The sequence below is a fragment of the Macrotis lagotis genome, chromosome X, assembly GCF_037893015.1.
Source record: "Macrotis lagotis isolate mMagLag1 chromosome X, bilby.v1.9.chrom.fasta, whole genome shotgun sequence".
Lineage (NCBI taxonomy): Eukaryota > Metazoa > Chordata > Mammalia > Peramelemorphia > Peramelidae > Macrotis > Macrotis lagotis.
Genome location: NC_133666.1, coordinates 612,783,130 through 612,804,926, shown reverse-complemented (window position 1 = coordinate 612,804,926; position 21,797 = coordinate 612,783,130). Strand labels below are relative to the sequence as shown.

The following is a 21,797-nucleotide window of genomic DNA, read 5'->3' as shown; positions in this document are numbered from 1 at the left end:
AGCATCAGATCCCTAAGAATCATAGAATCTGAGAACTGAAAGAGGTCATTAACCTGGCTCTACTCTTGAACAAAGCATTTATTCCCATGCATTATCTCTGTCTTTTAATTTCCTCTTAGAAGTTGAAGTAAAGACAAAAAAAAATTCACTGTACTTACATTCTTGAACAACCTTAATTGATAGTAAGTTTTTTCTTAGCATTTATCATTGCTATTAATAATGATTTCTGCATCCTATGAGTAACACAGTGTGTAATTATTTTTCTAAACTGTGTCCTCCCTTAATAGTCAACCAGTAGGCACAGTTCTTTTACAAAGGCAAATAGTGATACAAATGCCAGGGGCACTTTTCCACAAATACATCCAAAGTCCAAGAAGAATGGGGAAGAAAAGTGAGGACAAACTTATATAAGATTTGGCAGTGCAACTGATATTCTCCCTGGTAGCAATGATAGCAGTGGTGTTCCTCACCCACCAGGCTCCACAGCTACCAAACTGGGCTGGGCAGTTTGCCCAGTCATTGGACTTCTGATACCAGATTGAATTGTTCAGGCTGTTATTATTAAGACTCTGAGACTGTTGTGTCTCTACTCCATTTATTGATCTCCAGATCTCACTTCCTCTAGCAGCAGCTGCATTCTTTTTCCACCTTCAGCAAATGAATGACTAAAGTATCTACTGAAGGGTACTGCAAGCTCTTCAGCATATTTTTTAAAATTTATATTTCATCTTATTTTTCCAATTAAATGCACTATGGTAGTTTTTCAGCATTCATTTATTTGCAAATTTATAAATTCCATATTTTTCTTCCATTCCCTTCACTCCCCTTCTCATCGGCAACAAACAGTGTGGTAAAGGTTGTACATGTAATTTGTTTTTAACATTTTTACATATTAGTTATTTTGTGTAAGAGGAATTAGGCCTAAGGGGAAGGAAAGAAATTATGAGATAGGAACAAAAAATATAAGAGTTCTAAAAAAGTGAATATAGTATACATTCAGATAATGTGAGGTTTTTCCCCCTTTGGATGTGGATGGCATTGTCCACAACAGGTCTCCTGTTGTTCTTTCTACTGAAAGGAACGCCAACCATCATAGCTGATCAATTTCCAGAGTTGTTGTTAATTTGTACAATATTCTCTTAGTCCTGCTCCCTTCATTCAGCATCAGTTAATGTAATTTTTTCCATGCTTCTCTAAACCATCATGGTTTCTTATAGATCAGTAGTACTCCATCCAGTAATATTCCCCAATTGTTGAGCATCCCCTCGATTTCCAACTCTTTGCCATTAGAAAAAGAAGCACTTCAGCTTAGATGTTACTCATTTGACTTATTCCCAAGCTCTCTTAAGAAAGGCAATGTTACTTAAGATCAGCAAAATCTTTTCTCCTTTAATTCCCTCAAAATCGCAACTCTGAACTTTGACACCTCAGTATCTCTGTAAATTGTTTAGAGTTTTCCAAGTAAGCCATTGAATTATTCAGTAAATAGGGATAGTTGTAGCTTGTCTTTACCTGTCTTTATTTTATTTCTTTAATTCCTTTTTCTTATTCTTATATCAAATGATAATGGGGAGAGTGGGCATCTTTGCTTTATCTCATTTATTGGAAAAAGTTTTAGTGAATTATGATGCTTGCTTTTTGTTTTAGATAGATGCTTTTTATAATGTTAAAAAAAGGTCCCTCTACCTTTTTTGGTTGGGGGTCTTAGCATAATAAGAGTGTTGAACTTTGTCAAAACCTTTTTCTACTTCTATTGAGATAATCATGTGTTTTTGGATGTTTTTAGGTTTTGGGTCTGTAAACTTGGATATATTTTTCCTATATGATTAATTTATATAACATAATTTATGTGATTATATTGATTGTTTTCCTAATGTTGAACCATTTTTGCTTCCTTGGTATAAATCCTACTTGATCACACTTCTTGAATAAGCACCCCTCTGGTGCATTCTGATGAAGCCTATGGACTCCATCTCAGAATATATCTTTGAAGTGAGCAAAAATAAAAATGTAATTTTTTTTTTTCCAAATTCACAGACCCCTTTGGATACCATAAACCTCAAGGTAATGAACCCTGAACTCTCTTGCCTTAGAATAAAACACAAATATTTCTGCTGTGCACCTAAAACCATCACATTCTGGCTATAGCTTATTCACAGTAGCATCTTATAACATAGTATTCCATTACATTCACATACCACACTTTGTTCAGCCATTCCCTGGGTTACTATTTGTTGTTTGTCCTTTAATCTGAAAAAAAATCATGGCACCAGGGAAGTGATGCCCTGGTGTGCAAATGTGTTGAGTTTGAATGAGTGCAAAGTCACCAGCTTCACTTTCTTCTCTGAAACCATCTGAGATTAATGGCCATATATGGATCAGGACAACTGGGAAATGGTCCTGTATGCAATGGGAGACTTGGGCTTTTTAAAGCTATATCTTTTCCAGGTCACAGTAAGAGAAAGTTGAGGCAAAGAGGTCAATGACTACTTCAAAAAAAAAGAAGGAAAAAAATTGTTAGGAGGTAAGACCCTCAGTATCTCAGTGATTAAGGCAGATGAGAAAGAAGCAAAGAGCTTAGTCCAAAAAAAAATTCATCTTAAGTTTATGGTTTAAACAGAAGCAATTGATGTTTGAATTCACTATGAACCAATCAGGGCCCAAACAGTGGCCAAGTGGACTTAGCCTGGGACCCATTGTTGGCCAATTAAGGAAAGCCAGAGTGATTTGAGGCCTGTACACCCCAAGAATTCTTACTAGGTCTTTGGGCAAAATACTCATAAATATATGGAAATGTAAAAGAAAGATGGGAGAGGAGAAGGGGTAACTTGCCAGCAATGGAACTGTGCGCCTGTTGTTGTTTGTCAGAAGACCATGACATCAATAAGGCATCTTGACATGCAGGGCACTTTGTACATCTTGGAGTCTAGTCTATTTTTTTTAACATACTTTCCAGCAAGAGAGAGGTGTGTGTGTGTGTGTGGGTTTTTTTTTTTTAATTGAATGAGGCAATCCAGGCAAAAAGAGATGAGGGAGCATCTTAACAAACATTTTATGATGCACCTATTACAGGTGCTCTTAATAATGGAATGGCCTATCTCTGAAGGTTGAATAATTTCTCCAGCACTGGAAAGTGTTGAAACAGAAATGGGGGTAATTCTATTAGAATATCTTTGAGGCTCCTTTCACCTTTAAGATTCTATTATTATAAGATTTGGGATTTATAATAAGTGTCAGCTTAAGACTCAAGGTAACAATCTTTTTAATGGTCTTGGACACCAAAATATTTTTCAAGTTAAATATTTGAAAGGTTATTCATAATGATTTTTCTTGAATTATCATTAACTTAAGACACTTATTATAATTCAGTCTCATGAAGTTAGATTAAAATTGCACTCTTCTAATTTGTACTAAATTATTTTTTCAACATAAGTCACTTAAATATTTCTCCCTCCCCACCCCAAACACAGTTTCTCATGTATTTAATTTTATTGTGAACTTGATTTTTGGTTTGAGTATACAAACATATCTTGATATGGAAGGCTTTGTCTATTGAAAGATAAAAATGTAAGTTCCTATTCTTATTTCAGATCTTTTGTTAAATATGGTAGGCTACTTTCCTGCACTTTCCCAACCCCCCCCCCCCCCAAAAAAAAGTACAAGGTTATCAAAAAAGATGTTGTGAATAGAAACTGTGGCACATGACTTAAGCTTTTCTCTCCAGTAGTTTGTGACCTCATACAGCCCCTCTGACTGGTGGTGACACAGTCAGTATTTCCTGTGAACCGTGAGTCTGGCTGGTCCCACTATTGTTGTTCAACTTTTGCCTGGAAAAAAAACAAAAATTATTTACTATAAGCCAGTGTCCTGTTTGTTTATAACTTTGCTGGGAAATGCCATGTCCCAAGAGTCCCAGTGGCAGTGACTTGCAAGTAAAAGAAAGATTGTTTTCTAGTGGATTGTTTTCTAATGGAGGCCGGATGTTAGTTACTTGCACCCTGTCTTGCTGAATACTTGGAGGAGGGGGCAATGTGTGCCACTTGCTTTTCTAAGGTTTCCTTTCCTTCTAGGGGAAAAGTGGTACCATAAAATATAGGAAGAGTAAGAGTCAAAAAACCTGTGTTCTATTCCTAGTCTTAAACCAAGTCTCTTAATCTTTTTTTTGTCCTTCACTATTCTTGTCTGCAAAATGTAGAATGATACCTTCTTGGTTTCTCTCACAAGCCTTTTGTGGAGATCAAATGAGATATGAAAGTGCTTATATTCATTCTTAAGTATCATATAAAGCTTATTCCTTGTTCCTAGTTTTAGCTAAATAGTCCATTCATTCTTCAAGGGACCTTAGCAATAATCTCATGCAAGTGTTACTTGAAGCCTGTTTTCTTCCCTTCTATAATATCCCCAGTCAGTCTTCAATAGGACAAGTCAATATTACCTAACTCAGAGCATTGTTCCTTGGCAGATCTAAAGGTTAATATATTTTCCCATATAAGTGGAAGTCACATTTTGGGAGCAGGGCATAGGATTAATTTTTGGTTTTTTAAAAATTTATTGTTACTATAATAGTCTTGTAAAGGTAAACATAATCCTCCCTCCCCTCACTAAGATAGAGGATCCTTAAGAAAAATAAAGTGAGAGAAAAAGAAAAAAGTGTACTACAGTCTGTATTCAGATACTATCAGCTCTGTCTCTGGGATTGATCACATTCTTTATCATAAATCCATCAGAGAAGTTGCTTCAATATTTTCCCCCACAATTGCTATTATTCACAATAACATCTTATAATTATTACCCTGAATTACCCTCCATCCTATTCCTCCCCACTTCTATTATTCTATTCTCTCTCTTTTCACCCTGTCCCTCCTCAAAATTATCCAACTACCCTCACCCACTTACTTCCCCCTCTTCTATTACCTATACCACTCCCTGTCCCCTTTCATCCCCTTCCTTTCCTTTTTCCTCTATGGTAAGACACAGTTCTATACCCTAATGAGAGTGTATTCTATTTTCTGAGCCACTTCTATTGAGAATGAAAGTTCACTCATTCCCCCTCATCTCCCCACCTTCTACTCCATTACAAAAGCTTTTTCTTGACTCTTAAATGAAATATCTTGGTCCATTCTACTTTCTCCTTTCCCTTTCTCTCAGTTCATTCCTTTTTTGACTTCACCTTTATAATACATTATAGCTTCATATTCAGCTCTCTCTTGTACCTTAGCTATATATGCTCCTTCTAACTGCTCTAATAAATAAGAAGGTTCATATGAATTGTCACTATCATCTTCTCATGCAGGAATACAAGCAGTTCAACATCATTGAATCCTTTCCGTCCACCCTTTCTATGCATCACTTGAGTCCTGTACTTAAAGATCTTATTCTGTTCAACTCTTGGTCATTTCAACAGAAAGGTATTTGAAACTTTCCTTTTGAAATGACTAGAGCTAAATAGAGTTAAGTTTTGATAAAACCTATCTCCAAGTCCCTTAAGTTGCCCATAAAGAACAGAAAGAGTTGCCTAGGCAACCCTTTCAACTTTAGAATAATTCTAATTATTAGGAAGCTTTTCCCCTCAGATCTTAACTTTCTATTTTACCTCCATTATGCTTAGTTCTGTTTTTTGGGGGACCAAGCAAAAATGTCTGATCCTTCTTCCAAATGATAGATAGCCTTTGTAGTATTGAAGGCAGCATTCATTTTCTCCTTGGTTCTTGGTCTTCAGTCCATTCTGACTATATGTAACTTTGGGCAAGTCAATTTATCTGAGCTTCAGTTCCTCCTTTTGTAAATTGCACCTAATACACTCTACCCTTTCTCATTGGGTACTGTAAACAAAATTGCAGTAGTTCCAAAAAAGTGCGAGATGAGCAAATTTAGAGAAATCTCTACTTGGAATGTTCATTTGGACTAATTGTGTCCTATCTCGTGGAGCATTCTCAGCTCATATTGGTCTGATCAACCATAGTGAACCATCTTCATTCCAACATAGCAATGTTATTTTGGTCCTCTATGAGAAAGGACAGCATCAACTGACCAACCAAACAAGCCAACTATAAAAAGGTGAACTCTTCAATCCTGTACTCTGTTTACCAAAGAAAAATTTTTCTCTACCCTTGACTTTTTTAAACAACAATCATATCTGTAATTCATATAGTTTGTATTTCAAAGTACCTGTCACACAACTATTGTGTGACATGGTGAATATGACATCAGACTTAATTTCTCTTCCTGACCCACTATTAACTAAGTTCTCATCTTTCTCTGGCTTCCATTTTATTATTTTTGTTGATGCTATTCTTTAAAATGAGTTGAACTAAATAAAAAAATCTCTTAAGATCCCATCCAACACCTTGACCTGACAAGTAAATCTAGTGTGGTGGAAAGAATGCTAGAACCAGAATCATGACCTGGGCTCATGTCCTGTTTCTGACATTTACTGATTAGATTGGTCTCTGACTTGTCTGTGCCTTTGTTTCCTCTTCTGAAAAATGTGGCTGATGTTGATCTAGATGTCTAACTCTAATATACTGTGATCCTATGACTCATAGCTCAATTAAATCATTTCTCTAAGATCATAAAGTTAATAAGGGGCAAATGTGAGGATACTGACCAATGTCTTCTGATTCCAAATTGATTGTTCCTGTCATTATATCACACTATTTCTGCAGTTGTAAGCCTTTATAGAATAATTTGGATGCTTCTACAGAAATGTTAACTCTGTGCTTCAAGTTGAATTGTCAAAAAGACATCCTGCTGAATCTAGCAGTGAACTCTCATCTTGTGACATTTTATGTAACTCTTTAAATCTTAAATTCCTTTTCTTTACATTGAGACTTTTACAAACTGTTGGATTGAAGAGAAAATAAGCATATAATTGGTTATGGTTGTATTTTTTTGATGCTGGATGATAGCAAACTTTAAAAATTACAAAGGGTGAGTGATTTAATGAAGGAGAGAACTTCCTCCACTAATACTTTTCTGATGAATTTTTAGTACTAAAGTGACTTTCCTTGTATTCTTGAAGGCTTTGCCCCAAGAGCATAAACAGGTCCTTCCAAGCATAATAGACTTGAAGAATGTATAACTTTGAAGACCAGCCTAATTAATTCAAGAAATAGACTTAACTATAATCTTGGCCACTGAGGTTTGAATTTTTTCAGTCTTAAAAACTCATTATAATCTCCCTAAAATTAAAGACAGGCAGATAATTGACTCCATGGATAGAGCACTGACCTTAAGAGTCAGGAGGACCTGAGTTTGAATGTGGATTCAGACACTTGACCCTTACTAGCTGTATGACCTTGAACAAGTAACTTAAAACTGACTGCCCCACTTCCAGGGCCATCTCCAGTCATCCTGATTCATATCTGGTCACTGGACTCAGGATGACTCTCGAGGAAAAAGTAAAGTTGGTGACTTAGCGCAGCACCCCCTCACTCAAATCCAAATCATGTGCTTGTCTTGGCATCACCTGTCTGATATCATGGTCTTCAAGACTGAAGGACAAACATTATTAAGGCATAAAGAAATCAGTCAGTAGAAAGGTAGTAGTACTCCTATAAAATCACAAATCCTTAAAATATTGACATTAGCATTGACACAGTTTATTACTGCTTTATATTTTAAAAGGTACCTGATTCACAAAAAGCCTGTGAGACAGGTTAGGTAATGGAATGATTATTAACTCCACTTTGTGAATCTAGGTGAAGAGATTGAGCTCAAAAAAGCTGTGACTTGCTCTAGACTATTGAAGCAATGCGACTAGTAATTTTGTATGGAAGGTATGTGGTAATATAAATGTAAAGACATTTCATTGCATCTGGTTTCAAGTGTTCTTATTCATAGTGTGAGCCTAAATAAAATACCATTTACTTTTTTCAATCACAGTTTTTCCCTCTCTAAAATGTGAAGTTGAACTGATTAAATTCATTTTAATTTAGAAATGTGGTTTTGGTACTTACTTAAAATATTTTATTTCTCTCCCACAATTCCTTTTTTATTTAAGGCAATGGAGTTAAGTGACTTGTCCAAGATCACACAGCTAGGGAAGAACATGGAGCAACTAGATGGCGCAGTGGATAGAGCACCAGCCCTGGAATCAGGAGTACCTGAGTTCAAACCCTGCCTCAGATTTTTAATAATTGCCTAACTGTGTGACCTTGGGCAAGTCACTTAACCCCATTGCTCTAAATTTAAAAAAAATATTAAAAGGGAAGAACATAAAGAATTGAACTTAATAGCTCCCGTTTTTGGAGGCAGATAAGCAATGACCCAGGCTAGATGCTAATCAGACCAAGTTCCCAGAGCTCTCTTAAGGTAGCCAAATGCCTCATCCTCTAATTAGTGATGTTGCTTGAATGAGATTCCCATTGTCATACCCAGGCTGAGAGCCTCACTGGATAAGCTGCCACTGCCTCCCCTCCTGGGTTCTAGAGATTGTGCTCTAGGGAGTGTACTAACAGCAGAGCAGTATGGCCCTTTGAATACAAACTGACATTGTCCTAGTGATAAAGATTTTGCCAATCATATTATGTTGATGAGTATAACTACTACTACTTCTAGTAGTTCACAAGTTAAAGGTGGAAGGTCTAAGAAAAAAGACCAAACTGACAGTCCATTGAGAGACAATAGATGTACCTGATAATTGCATTTGATTGCCAGATATCACATGCTGATGCTTGCCTGACATTGATGAAGCCCCATAGTTCCTCACTTATACAGAATCCAGCAGCCAGACCATCTCCAATAGTCTTGTTTCCCATAAAGCAGGTCATGGGGTAGAAGATTCTGGAAAAGGCAAGTGAGAATAGCATAGTATACCTCTCACTATGATAACCATAATTGTACAACTCATACTACCAATCACTAGGATGGTTAGTGTGGTTCTCTTTGATACCAAAGGACTAGATAAGGGGTATAGGGGCAGCTAGGTGATCCTTGGAGTCAGGAGGACTTGAGTTCAGATCCAGCCTCGGACACTTAATAATTGCCTAGCTGTGTGACCTTGGGCAAATCACTCAAACTCCCATTGCCTTAAATAAATAAAAATTAAAATAAAAAAAAGATGGACTATGAGTTGTGAGAGGGGAAGGATCAGTTTTAGCAAGTGGTATCATTGGTTATGAGGCCACCTGCTGAAAAGACTGGCTCCCATAACTTTTCTCTGCTATTGGACAAATCACTCTGTGTACTTCTGAGAATATATTCTAAATTTCTTTAAAGAATAGTTGAGAGACTAGTTCAGTTCTGTCTTGCTCTATTCCCATAAGTTTTTGTTTTAAAGTATAGCAAGCTTTGGGGCAGCTAGGTGGCATAGTGGATAAAGCACTGGCCCTGGAGTCAGGAGACCTGGGTTCAAATCGGGTCTCAGACACCTGATAATTACCTAGCTGTGTGGCCTTGGGCAAGCCACTTAACCCCATTTGCCTTGCAAAAAAAAAAAATAAAGTATAGCAGGCTCAGAGTTTTGGGTTCTGGAACTACCCTAGTAAATTTACTTAAGGGTAGGGACTCTTTCCAGTTTTGTCTTTATTTCCAGCTCCTATCATGTAAATCAGGAGTAGGGAATCCTTTATTCTACCTAGGGCTATTTAATTTTTTATGGCCCTCGAGTGAAATTTTATCAACTTAAAAATTAACCTGCTATATTTGGACAAACATTTAATATTATAATTCACCCCTAAACCATTCCTCAATGTATTGAATTTCTAGTCCCATCTGCAGTTGCCTTGGCATTGATGCTTGTCTTTCATTCTTGAAGAAGGCCCTTGACATCAGGGAGGATATAAGCACATGAATTGGATTAGAGTGAAAGGATAGCTTTCTTCTCCAGAGTCACCTGGGTCCAGTCATCAGATATGAATCAGGAGAACTGGAGGTGACTGGATGAGAAGGAATCAGGCTTAAGTGACTTGTCCAAGGTCATACCAACTAGTGTCAAGTGCACAGGCCCTGGAGTCAGGAGTACCTGAGTTCAAATCCGGCTTCAGTCACTTAATAATTACCTAGCTGGTGTGCAAGCCACTTAACCCCATTTGCCCTACAAAAACTTAAAAAATGTGGCAACTAGTGTCAAGTGTCTGAGGCTGGATTCAAATTCTCATCCTCTTGACTCCAAGACCAGAGTTCTATGCACTGTGTCACTTAGTTGCCTTGACAGTGCCAGACCAAATGAAAAGGCCAATGGTCAAATGTTTCCCACTCCTGATCTAAATCAATGGTTTTCTACCCATTTAACTCAAATTCAAGTTTATTCAACCACAAACCAACTTTACTTTTGACTGTGGAGGTTCAAATGGTCCAATTTAAGCCAAGCAGAAGGAAGACATCCCTAAGTTTAAAAGACCCTGTCAACCTTGGTTTCTTTAGTTTACTGAGAGAGACCATTGACCCATTGAATTGATTACTCCTGGCCTGATTAATAAATTGACCCTCTCAGACCATTGTTTCATTTTATCTTCATTTTCAAATACAGCACTTCTTAGATTAAGAAATATTGCTCAATTGAACTCTAATTGATACCCAGTTTCTACATGAAGATCTTTAATGATAGGAAATCATCTCCTCTTGAGGAGCCCCACTTCACTTTTTGGAATACTCTTAAGTCTTACTAAGTTTTTGTCCATAGATAGTTTTCCAACTTATACAGATTGCTTCTAAATCTGCCCTCATGGTCAAATAGAAGGAGTCTAACTCTTCTTCCATATTATAACCCTTTGTATACTTAAAGACTGTTGTCATGGGCTCCCTAATCTTCTCTTATCCAAGCTAAACCTCTCTGGTCAGTGTTGATGTGTATGTATTTCTCATTGTCTTGGTTGCCTCATGCAAGAATACAACATTTATCTTATGTGCTCCTAGTGGTTAAATTTATTTAACTAATATCCTTTAATCACCTTTGTAAAGTAAGACCATGACATGGTTATATTAGCCCTTCAGTAGCTGAGTTTGAATTAAGTGATCAGTCAGGATACAAGCACTTTGGTGCTTGCTATTACATTTTCTTTTTTGCCTCAAACATTTAGTAGTGCTCTAGAGTACAGGGAAAGTTGTCTTATTTTCTGTGTATGCAGTGGGCATGGGAACTCTGGGAAAGAAGGAAGGAAGCACTTACTATGTGCTAGGGTGTAAGTTGGCCCTGGAGACAAAAGCCAAAGATCTGAGTCCCCATCCTCATTTGTTTGGTTTTAATTTTTAGTTCCAAGTTCTTTTCCCTCCTCCCACTCACCCCACAGAAAAACAAAACCCGTTACTAATTCATCAGCTTTCTTTCTGCAAGGTTGAAAGCAAGTCCTCTGAAATTGTGATTTGTCTTTAATGTTGATTATATATGATTTTTATTGTATATCTGTGTAATTATATAATTTTTATTCCTTCTTATTTCACTTTGCATCAATTTATACAAATAGTGAAGATTTTTTAAATTGTTTCCTTCATCATTTCCTATAACACAATCCACCATATTCAGATACCATAATGTGTTTAGCTGTTCCCCAATTGATAGGCACCTCTAGGTTTTCAGTTCTTTGCTACTACATAAATATATTTGTATGTATGTTCCTCTCTTTTTTGCTGTCTTTGGGGTATAGACCTAGTAGCAGTACTGCTGGGTCAAAGGCTATGCCACCATTTAAGGGCATATTTCTCAATTGGTTTCCAGAATAGCTGGACCAGTTTATGACTTTACCAGTCATCCCAGTTTTTCTACATCTGCTCTAACCATTTTTCTTTTCTGTCTTGCTAATCAATCTTAAATTAATTCACTTGCATGTAATGGCATTACTGATGTAGTCCTTTTCTAAACTAAAGGATGAACAACAACCTAGTCTGATGGGTGTGAGGTGGTTCCCCATTTGTTTTAATTTGCATTTTTCTATAAGTGAGTTAGGACATTTTTTCTTTAAGCTTTTGATAGTTTGTACTTTTCCTCTGAAAAATTCCATAAAGAAAGGATTCTTAGCCTCATAAGTTTGTGTGTATATATATATCTTTGAATCATTTCTTCTCCTTCATCAGGGAAATATGTTCCAAAGATCTCCCCTTCCCAAAAAAATTTTAATTTTATGTCATCAAAATTTTCCATTTTCATATAATCTGTCAATTCTTTCCCTGTTCAAAGATCTTATGGGTAATTTCTTCTGTGATTCAGTAATTTGCTTATGATATCATACCTATGTCTAAATCATGTATTCATTTTGAGTTTATCTTGGAATAATAAGGTGTGAGATGTTGCTCTGCCAAGTTTCTGCCAGACTGGTTTTTAATTTTCCCAACAATTTTTCTTGAATGTGAATTTTTGTGCCAGTAGTAGGGGCCAGTAGCCTAGTTAACATTCTTGAAATATATTGCTGCAGCTGAAGTTGTAAATTCTGGACAAAAGTTTCACTTTGTTTAAGGAATAGAGATTTTGTTTGCTTCTGTGAAATTTATTTGTTGAATCAGCATTTGGGCATATTTTAGATAATCTCTGTTCTGCTCTGTTCAATTTCAGACTGTTTTACTTTAGCCTATCTTATATAAGATGCTAAATTATAGACATCTTATGTAAAGCATAAATATAAGCAAAGATGTCTTAATTTATAACTAGAATCACTGCTCAAAAACTTTCACTTGACTTCTCATTGGATTGAGTGCTAATTCAAGGACTTTGAATCTGTAACCCAATTAACTCTTGTCCTTTGTGTAAAGTATACTCCAGTGCTGTACTATCACTGATCTCCCACATAGATACCATATTTTCTTCCTCCACACTTGTGCTCTTACTGATATTTAATTATGTAATACTTTCTCACAACCTCTTCTTCCACATCTTTTTGTTAGCATATCAAGATGGTTGAAATTCTACCACTTCCGTGAATCTTGCTTGATCCTTTCAGCTAAAATTTATCTTTCTCTCATCTGAACATTTTGTCCTAAGTATATATTCATGTTATACATTTTATTAAGATTAGAAGATGTGGGGGCGGCTAGGTGGCACAGTGGGTAGAGAACCTGCCCTGGAGTCAGGAGTACCTGAGTTCAAATCAGGCCTCAGACACTCAATAATTATCTAGCTGTGTGTGGCCTTGGGCAAGCCACTTAACCCAATTTGCCTTGCAAAAAAAAAATGATGAGAAATGATCTAGTCCAACCTCCCTCATTTTATAAATAGATAACTTAGTAACCCTCAGATTTTAATTAATTTTGACTGGGCTGAATTTAAATCTAAGTCTGTCTTTTACTCCTTTTCTAATGCTATTTCCCCTTTGCTTATTTGTCTTGGCTCCTTCATTAGATTTTTTGTTTTTGTTTTTGTAAGGCAAACTTTTTGTAAGGCAGTGACTTGCCCATGGTCAACACAGATAGGTAATTTTTTTTACTGTGCCACCTAGCTGCCCCTTCTTCATTAGATATTAAGCTTTTGGTGATAGGAAGTGTTTCATTCATTGAATAATATCTTCCCCTGCACCTTCAGTTCTTAAAGTTCTTAGAATACACCAAGAAAAGGGGAGCAACTAGGTGGCACAGTAGATAAAGCACCAACCCTGGAGTCAGGAGTATCTGAGTTCAAATCTGACCTTAGACACTTAGCTTTGTGACCATAGACAAGTCACTTAATCCTATTGCCTTGCCAAAAAAAAATATACCAGGAAATAGACCAACACTTCGTAAGTTGAAGCATTTCTATATAATGAGAGATTTATGATAAAAAGTAAAGTCAGATGTGCAGAACCAAGATGGTAGATTAAAACCAGAGATTCACTCAAGCTCTCCCCCAACCCTCTTCAAATATCTTTAAATACTGACTCTAAACAAAAATTAGAGTGGCAGAACCCATAAGACAGAATGAAACAATTTTCTAGGCCAAAACAACTTGGAAGATAGGTAGGAAAAGTCTGTTGTATCAGAGTGAGAGAGAGGATAGCAGTACATGGGCCCAGACCAGCACAGCAATTTAGTAATGGGCAGTGGAATGACTAAATTATTGGCAGCAGTGGTGGTTTCCAGACCTCTCAACTCGGAGATTGCCAAGAACAGCTTTGGACTAGACCCGAGCAGACCTAGAGCAGTTCTTGGGAGTCACTGAATCAGAGGCAGCAGTAACTGCTTCCAAAACTCTTGACCCATAGATCGTAGGGGGGGGGGGTCAGAAGAAGGTTATAGGGGGTCTCTTTACTATTACTAAGGCAGGCCTCTGTTAATTTGTCACACTCAAATCTGGGTGGCAGTCTCAGGAAGAAAATGAGCAGCAGCACAAAAGAACTTGACTCTCCTCATAGTTCCAGGACAGAATGAAGTGCCTGTGGTCATCCTAAGACTAGAACACTGTCCAGGAGAATAGCAAAAAGCTCTCCTTAGAGCATATCACCTTGGAAAAAACATAAAACTTGCAAGAACATAGAAGTATCTCAGAAAACAGCTACAAAAAACTCCAAAAATTTGGAACAGAGCACTTTACCCTGAGTACTTTTCCTTAACAAAGAGTTACTATCAAGGCATAATCTGGGAAAATGAGCAAACAACAGAAAGAAAAAAACCTCACATCATAGATAGGTGATAAGAAAGATCAAAGCTTCTAATTCAAAATCTCCAAGAAACAAATGAATTGGTCTCAGGTTATGGGAGAGCTCAAAAATGATTTTGAAAATCACATAAGGAAGTGGGAAGAGAAATGATAGTGATGTGGGGAAAAGCATGAACACAAGTCTTCAGCTTGGTAAAGGGGACACAAAAATACTAAAGAAAATAACATTAAAAATCAGACTAGGACAAATGGAAAAAGAATACAAAAAACCAATGAGGGAAAAGAATGCCTTAAAAAAGCAAAATAAGTCAATAAACATCACCTGATGACCATTTCTTAAATTTCTCTGCACTTACCTGGGCAGGTTCTAGGATAACAAACACATGGCTGCCTTCACAAAAGCTTTTCCATTTTGATAAGGTCTGCCAGAGTTTGTACTCTAACTCTTAACTCTAATAGCCTAGACGCTGATTAGCCTTATTTTTTAAACCTCCTTTCCTACCTCTCTTCTTCCTTTTTTCCTTTTTTCCTTTCTTCCTCCCTATTTTCCTTTCTTCCTTCCACCCTTCTTTGCTTTCTTCCTTGAAAGCATTTAAACTCCTGCGATAACACAGAACTGTGTGATGACAGCATGCCCACTTTGAGGCCAGCTAAACCATTTTTCCCCAACTCCTCCAATGTGTAGGCCCTCCTTGCCCTCTCATTCCCTGTGCAGCATGAACATCATGCAGCAAGAGAAATCACTGGGTTTAGATTTGGAAGAGGAGGGTTCAGGTCTTAGTTCCCACTTAGTTACCTGTTTGACTTTGTCCAAGTGCCTTAATCTCTCCATAGCTTGGTCTCCTTATTTTGTATATTGAGGAACTGGAACCAGGGGAGCCTTACATCTAGGGTATGATCTAGCAAAATGCCTTACTTAGGTACTTAATAAATAAAATATCTAATTGAATTTTTTTTAACCTTAACTTTGGAGGAGCAATGTTTTAATGTTTTAATTTAATATTAACAACATTAGATAATAAGGGTTGAGAAGCTTTTGGATGGAAACAGTTTGTCTCAACTGAAAAAACCATTTGTAACTGAATTATATGATTATAATACTTTAAAACAATTAGTCAGGGTGGCTAGGTGGCGTAGTCGATAAAGCATTGGCCTTGGAGTCAGGAGTACCTGGGTTCAAATGCTGTCTCAGACACTTAATAATTTCCTAGCTGTGTGGCCTTGGGCAAGCCACTTAACCCCGTTTGCCTTACAAAAAACCTAAAAAAAAATTAGTCTAGAATCATAGAATTTTTATAGCTAGAAAGATCCTTTTCAATTCATCTAACTTTAACACTCTTAAAAACAAAAATAAGGGGTGGCTAGGTAACGCAGTGGATAAAGCCAGTCCTGGAGTCAGTAGTACCTGAGTTCAAATCTGGCCTCAGACACTTAATAATTACCTAACTATGTGGGCCTTGGGCAAACCACTTAATCCCATTGCCTTGCAAAAAAACCTAAAAAAAAAAAAACAAACCCAAAACAGACAAGGAAAGCAAGGCCCAAAGATGTTATTTTGCTCCTAGGTCATATGGATAGTTAGTAGCCAAGTTGGAACTCAAACTCTGTCCAGGACTACAACTCAGAGAAAGGAAATGACTTGTTTTAGGTCACATAGCTTGTTAGTAGAGCTGAGACTATCCCCTAGATCTCTTGATTTTTAATGCATTATCCTTGAAATTATACCACCATGCCAAATTGCCATTACTCTGTATATACATTAGATCTTTGTCCATTGAATTTGGGTTGAATCCTAACTTCTGTCAATTATCTTTACCTAAACCTTAGTTAAGGGTGTGGGAATGGTACAGTATAGGCTATCAACCCAAAATACTAGTTTAGCTAATGACAAATCTAGCCTAAAGTTATATTGTTTTATTAATTCAGAAACATAGTAATCATTTTCCTTGAACTCTGCTAGATATTGGACTGTATGGAACCAAGCAGTCAAATCTGAATCTATGGCCTCTCTTTATATCTTTTCTACATCTACAGTTTCAAGCACATTTATATTATCAAAGGCATATACAAGTATCAGGTAGTATGTTTTATATATATAGTGCTCCACAAACTTATGTAAATAAAAAGTGAATTTAGTAAGACAGCTCATTTTATTCATTTGAAAGGCTTTGTTGAGGTTTTTGGAGCTGTTTGACAAAAGAACTTGATGAATTGGAAAATGTGGGTGTGGGAAACAATATAAAGAAAATGATTCTGATTGCTGTGAACAATGAGATAACCAAACCAAGAATTAAACTTACCAAATAGAATTGAAAGGGTTAAACTATTCGAGATGAATGGATCTGCTTTTTATTTGCTTTGCTAAGTCACTTAAGCTGTCAGAGCTGGTTTCCTTTTTTTTTAAATGAAGGATCTAAAGATTATTAAAAAAACAACCAAAATACCGTTTTATAAATGAGGAAATTTTGACCTAGGGAGATAAAATAACTTACCAAAGGGAAGCCACATTGATAGTGTAAGAGGCAAACTTTGAATCTAGGTCCTCTAAAGTCCTAAACCAGTGCTCCCGTCACTATGCCAGGCTAGTTCCAAGGACAGGACCAAATTACTACAGGTACTTTTATTCTATAATTATACTTCTGGTGGTGAGATTAACATGTGGATTAGATTTTAAAAAGTGACTTGGAAAATGTAGATGGGAAACAATATTACTATTATAGCTGGAGAAGGATAGAAAGGCAGATAGAGATGTAGATAGATTATCTAGATAAATTTGATGTTGTTGAGTCATATCAGTTGTTGTCTGACTCCATGACCCCATTTAGGGTTTTCCTGATAAACATACTAGACTGCTTTGCCATTTCCTTCTCCTGCTCATTTACAGATGAGAAACTGAGGCAAACAGGATTAAGTGACTTGCCCAGTGTTGCAGAGCCGGTTAAGTGTCTAAGGCCAGATTTGAACTTAGGAAGTTGAGTCTTCCTGATTCTCTGCCCAGTGCTTTATCACCTGCCTGCTCCTGAATACTCATGTACACACTTTAATTTGGTTAAAGAATTACAATTCTGTCATTTTCAAAGTCATTTTTTCTTACACTGAAGAAATGGATTACACTTTTTATATCATACCTCTAAAAAACATTCTTCTCATATTTCAAGACACAAGTCTGTATACTCTGACCCAATGGTGCTTTAAATAGCAGTGACATGAAACTTTCCACAACTATTGAATGTAACATTCTGGCCAAGAATTAGAGTTATCTTATGTCGAAACCTAGCATCCTAAATTCCAAGATGAAATCAGAAAGGACAAACTTGTGTTTGTTGTAAATACTTTACCACATTAGCTTATCATCTCAAAAGACAATTCTCTTTTTTCTTTTATAAATGATTTTCTTATCTTCTACAAGAGTAATATTTTTCTTGCTGTTTGAATAAAAATTTCTGCTGTTGGGACTTTCTTTGTAGTCAAATAAAAGGACAGAGTACAGAGCACAACAGTTTGTTCGCTTGTGCTTCTATGTTCTGTGTGATGTGGGGGGGGTATAATTACTTTCTCATAGATGTTCTTAGAGTTGGAAAGGACCTGAGATGCCATGAGTTTACTCATTGCCTCAGCAGAACCTCTTCCAACAGCATCACCCACAAATTATCATCTGGCCTTCACTTGAAGTTTAGAGACTTTACTTCTCACTTTCCAGTATTGTAAGGAATTTGTTCCCTTTGTAACTTCTTAAAACTGAACAGAATATCTAATGCCCTCTTTAATATGACAGCTCTGGAGCAACTAGGGAGCACAGTGGCACTTACTAGCTATATGACCTTGGGCAAGTCACTTAACTGTTTGCTTCAGTTTCTTCATCAGTCAAATGGACTGAAGAAGAACCACTCTAGTACCTCAGTCAAGAACAATCTAAGTAGAATTTTAAAAAGAGTTGGACACAACTTAAAAAACTCATCAACAATAACAAATCATGACTTTCCCCGGTCTTCTCTCTCAAGTTACACACATTTCTTGTTCTTTTCCTTATGCATCATCTCTCTAATTCATTTTCCATGTAGCATCAAAATTTACTAATTCTTCAGCTCAAAAAACTTCAGTAATTTCACATTGCCTCCAGGATAAAAAAAAAAAAAGCAAAAACCAATTCCCTAGCTAACTTTTAAAATTCTTTAGCTTTGCTCTACCTTGTAGCAGCTGACAGATAGTGGCTACAGGACTGGACTAGGAACCAGGAAGACAGAAGATTAACTAGTTGTGCAACCTGTGGCAAACTGAACTACTCTGCCTTGGTTTCCTTATCTGTAAAATGGAAATAATTATAGCACCTACTTTGCAAGATTTGTTGTGATGATACAGTGATTTGCAAACCCTACAGCATATTGTAAATAAATACTCCCTTGTATTCTGTCAGCTAGGCCTAGGGTCTTTTTCCTTCTCACTTTCATTGTTGGAATCCTTAACTCCATTCTTAGCTGAGCTCAGGCCCTCTCCCACACAAAACATATCCAAATTGTTTCTCCATTCCCCCAAATTCTATTTTTTTTTTGGATTTTCATATGTATTCTGCTTCCTACAAAGATGAGGTCAGGGACTTTTTATTTCCTGTGCCATAGTAAGGACTTGATAAACATTTATTAAAGCATAATGATTTAAATATAAAATTCCTCCAATCCCTTTACCATCCCATTTATCCTCTTCTGGACATTTTCTACATTTCTACATTTCCCTCTTAAAGTGGCTCTGGGAAATATGGAACTTGATATTCCAGACAAGGTCTGACCTGGACGGAGTAGTGGTGGGACTACCATTTCCTGTGTTAATGATCCTGACTTGTAACAGAACTTGAGGCTACATTAGCTGCCATGTTTTAATAATAATAATAATAATTATAATAATGTAGTGCGTACTTTGTGTCAGACACTGTCTAAGCACTTCATATTTATTATCTTAATCTCAAAAACAACCCTAGGAGGTGGATGTGGTTTTTATTACTGTTTTCTAGGTGAGGAAACAAGAGACAAACTGGTGAAATGACTTGCCCAGTGTCACACAGTTCGCATATTTCTTAGGTCAGATTTAAACTCAATTCTTCCTGACTCTAGACCCTGGGCTCCATCCACAGCATCACCTACTTTGTTATTCACTAAACCTCCCAAAGCTTTTTTTCCTGTTCACTGTTGACCAGATGTGCCCCATCATTCTATACACACTATCTGTAAGTCCATATTGGGAGAAACTACCAAAGCTCTTCTAAGAGTCCAATCTATGAAGAATTTATAGCAAAAACAAGATTGAGATCTAAGTGTTTTAGTCTGAGGAGACTGAACTGCCTAGGTTACCCTAAAGCGTTCAGGGGATTGTATATTCTAATGATAGGTGTTCCCCTTCATGTTGAGACATCTTAATACAAGTCAGGTACTATCAACATCCAAATCAAACTTAAGGAACTGACTTACCCCACAAGGTAGATTATTTCATTTAAAACTTTACTATCCAGGTAAAATCTCCAGTCAATATTTCTGTTTTTTCATTTGCATTCAGAAGAGAGATATCAGTACTGTAGTAGTCACATTCTCTCAGAATTGTGTATGTGTTCACAGTCATAAAGAACATCTATGTAATACCTGTTACATCTCGGACAGATCAAACTTTGAGAAATAATAAAAATAAAAATAAACGTTATATTCAAACTTAGAATCTTTTTTTTCCTAATAAGAAGATAAAAACAGACTGGTGTATACATGATTGTTCTCTAAAACAGCAAGTTGCCACATTGTTATAATAGTAATAAGTCATTCACCTCTATTAGAGCTAATACTTAATATGTATAACTAGTGGGGATAGCTAGAACTAGTACATAGAATTTATTGCAAGAGACATTTTGATTTCGTTCTGTGTAAGGAAAAATAAGTAATTCCTTATAATTAGATCTTTGGTAAGATAAAATAATTTGCCTAGAGAAATAGTAAGTTCTTGGTATTAAAAATATTCCAGCAAAGAGAACATAACCACAGATTGAGAATATCTGTTATGTGTTATATCTCCCCTCTTAGAATGTGAGTTTCTTAAGAGTAGGGATTATTTTTTCTGTTGTGCTTTACATTTACAACACTTAATGAAACAAGCTTTTTCCATTTGTTCATTAAAGGATGGAAAGCAAGTGGGGTTTTATGAAAGGGATTTTGGGTATAGTGGAGAAAGCACTGAACTTGAAGGGTTGGAACTTCTCTCTTGAATAACTTTGTTCATTATAGAAAGCTTAAACTGGTAAGGGCAAGAAGAGACCATCAGGCTCATCTAATCCACATTGTACATAGTCAGAGGTAGAATCAGTCTCAGAAGGCACATCCAGTTCAACTTGGATCTCAATGTGAATGTTCCAGGAGCATAATATCCATGACAAGAGTTACACAGTTTCCACATGAGCTGCCATTGCTGATTATAGAATGATACTATACTACAGACCTCAATATTGTTTTGAGAATCAAGTGAAGTGATTTTTGTAAATTGTAAAAAGTACCATATGACTATGTCCCACTTATTTTATTGTGGAGGGATTAGACTAAATGACCTCAGAGATCCTATGACTTTTTTTTAATAGAATTTAGCATTCTTTATTACAGATAATGCCTATTAATTTTTGCTTTTAGATGAATTATCTTAGCAATACAAAGCCTTCTGGGGTGGAAAGTAAAAGCATGTTGTATTGAGATTTTCTTATGTATCCTTGTGTTTGTTTCCTTACAGGTCTTCCAGAACAGTACTATAGCCTTACTTGGTTCCTTAGCCCCATCCTGGGCCTCCTCTTCACTCCATTGATAGGTTCTGCTAGTGACCGATGTACGCTTAGCTGGGGCCGCCGGCGGCCTTTCATTCTTGCTCTCTGCATTGGAGTTCTCTTTGGAGTTGCACTTTTCCTCAATGGTCCTGCCTTAGGTAAATATTATACAAATTTTCTCTTTGTTAAAAGATGGACTCATGATAAAGTTACTGGGCTTTAGTACTTTTCTCATTCATCATAGTGTGTCTCAAAGACTTGAACTTTTTCTTGAACTAGAACTCTAGGTTTTAGAACTGACTTCCTTGTATGACCTTGGTCAAATCATGTCACCATCAGCCTTCATTTTCTTCATCTGTAAAATGTTTTAAAAATATAACCTCTTGTTATTATGTGAAGGACTTTTTAAAGTGCAAAGTCTAAAGCTTTGAGCTAGTAGTATTCTTATTACAAAATGATTCAGGCTAAATCAGGGTGTGTGTGAAAGTTCTTACATTGTCAGTGACTTATTTTCTT

General features: G+C 36.5%; 1 protein-coding gene across 4 annotated transcripts in view; it reads left to right on the top strand.

Moving 5' to 3' along the window:
* SLC45A4 (solute carrier family 45 member 4) overlaps positions 1–21,797 on the top strand; it is a 126,398-nt gene that overhangs the window by 84,279 nt on the left and 20,322 nt on the right. For all 4 annotated transcript variants that reach the window (XM_074202768.1, XM_074202766.1, XM_074202769.1 and 1 more), the window contains one exon: positions 21,251–21,439. In XM_074202768.1, the coding sequence (XP_074058869.1) occupies positions 21,251–21,439 (189 nt within the window). The remainder of the gene's footprint in view (positions 1–21,250; positions 21,440–21,797) is intronic.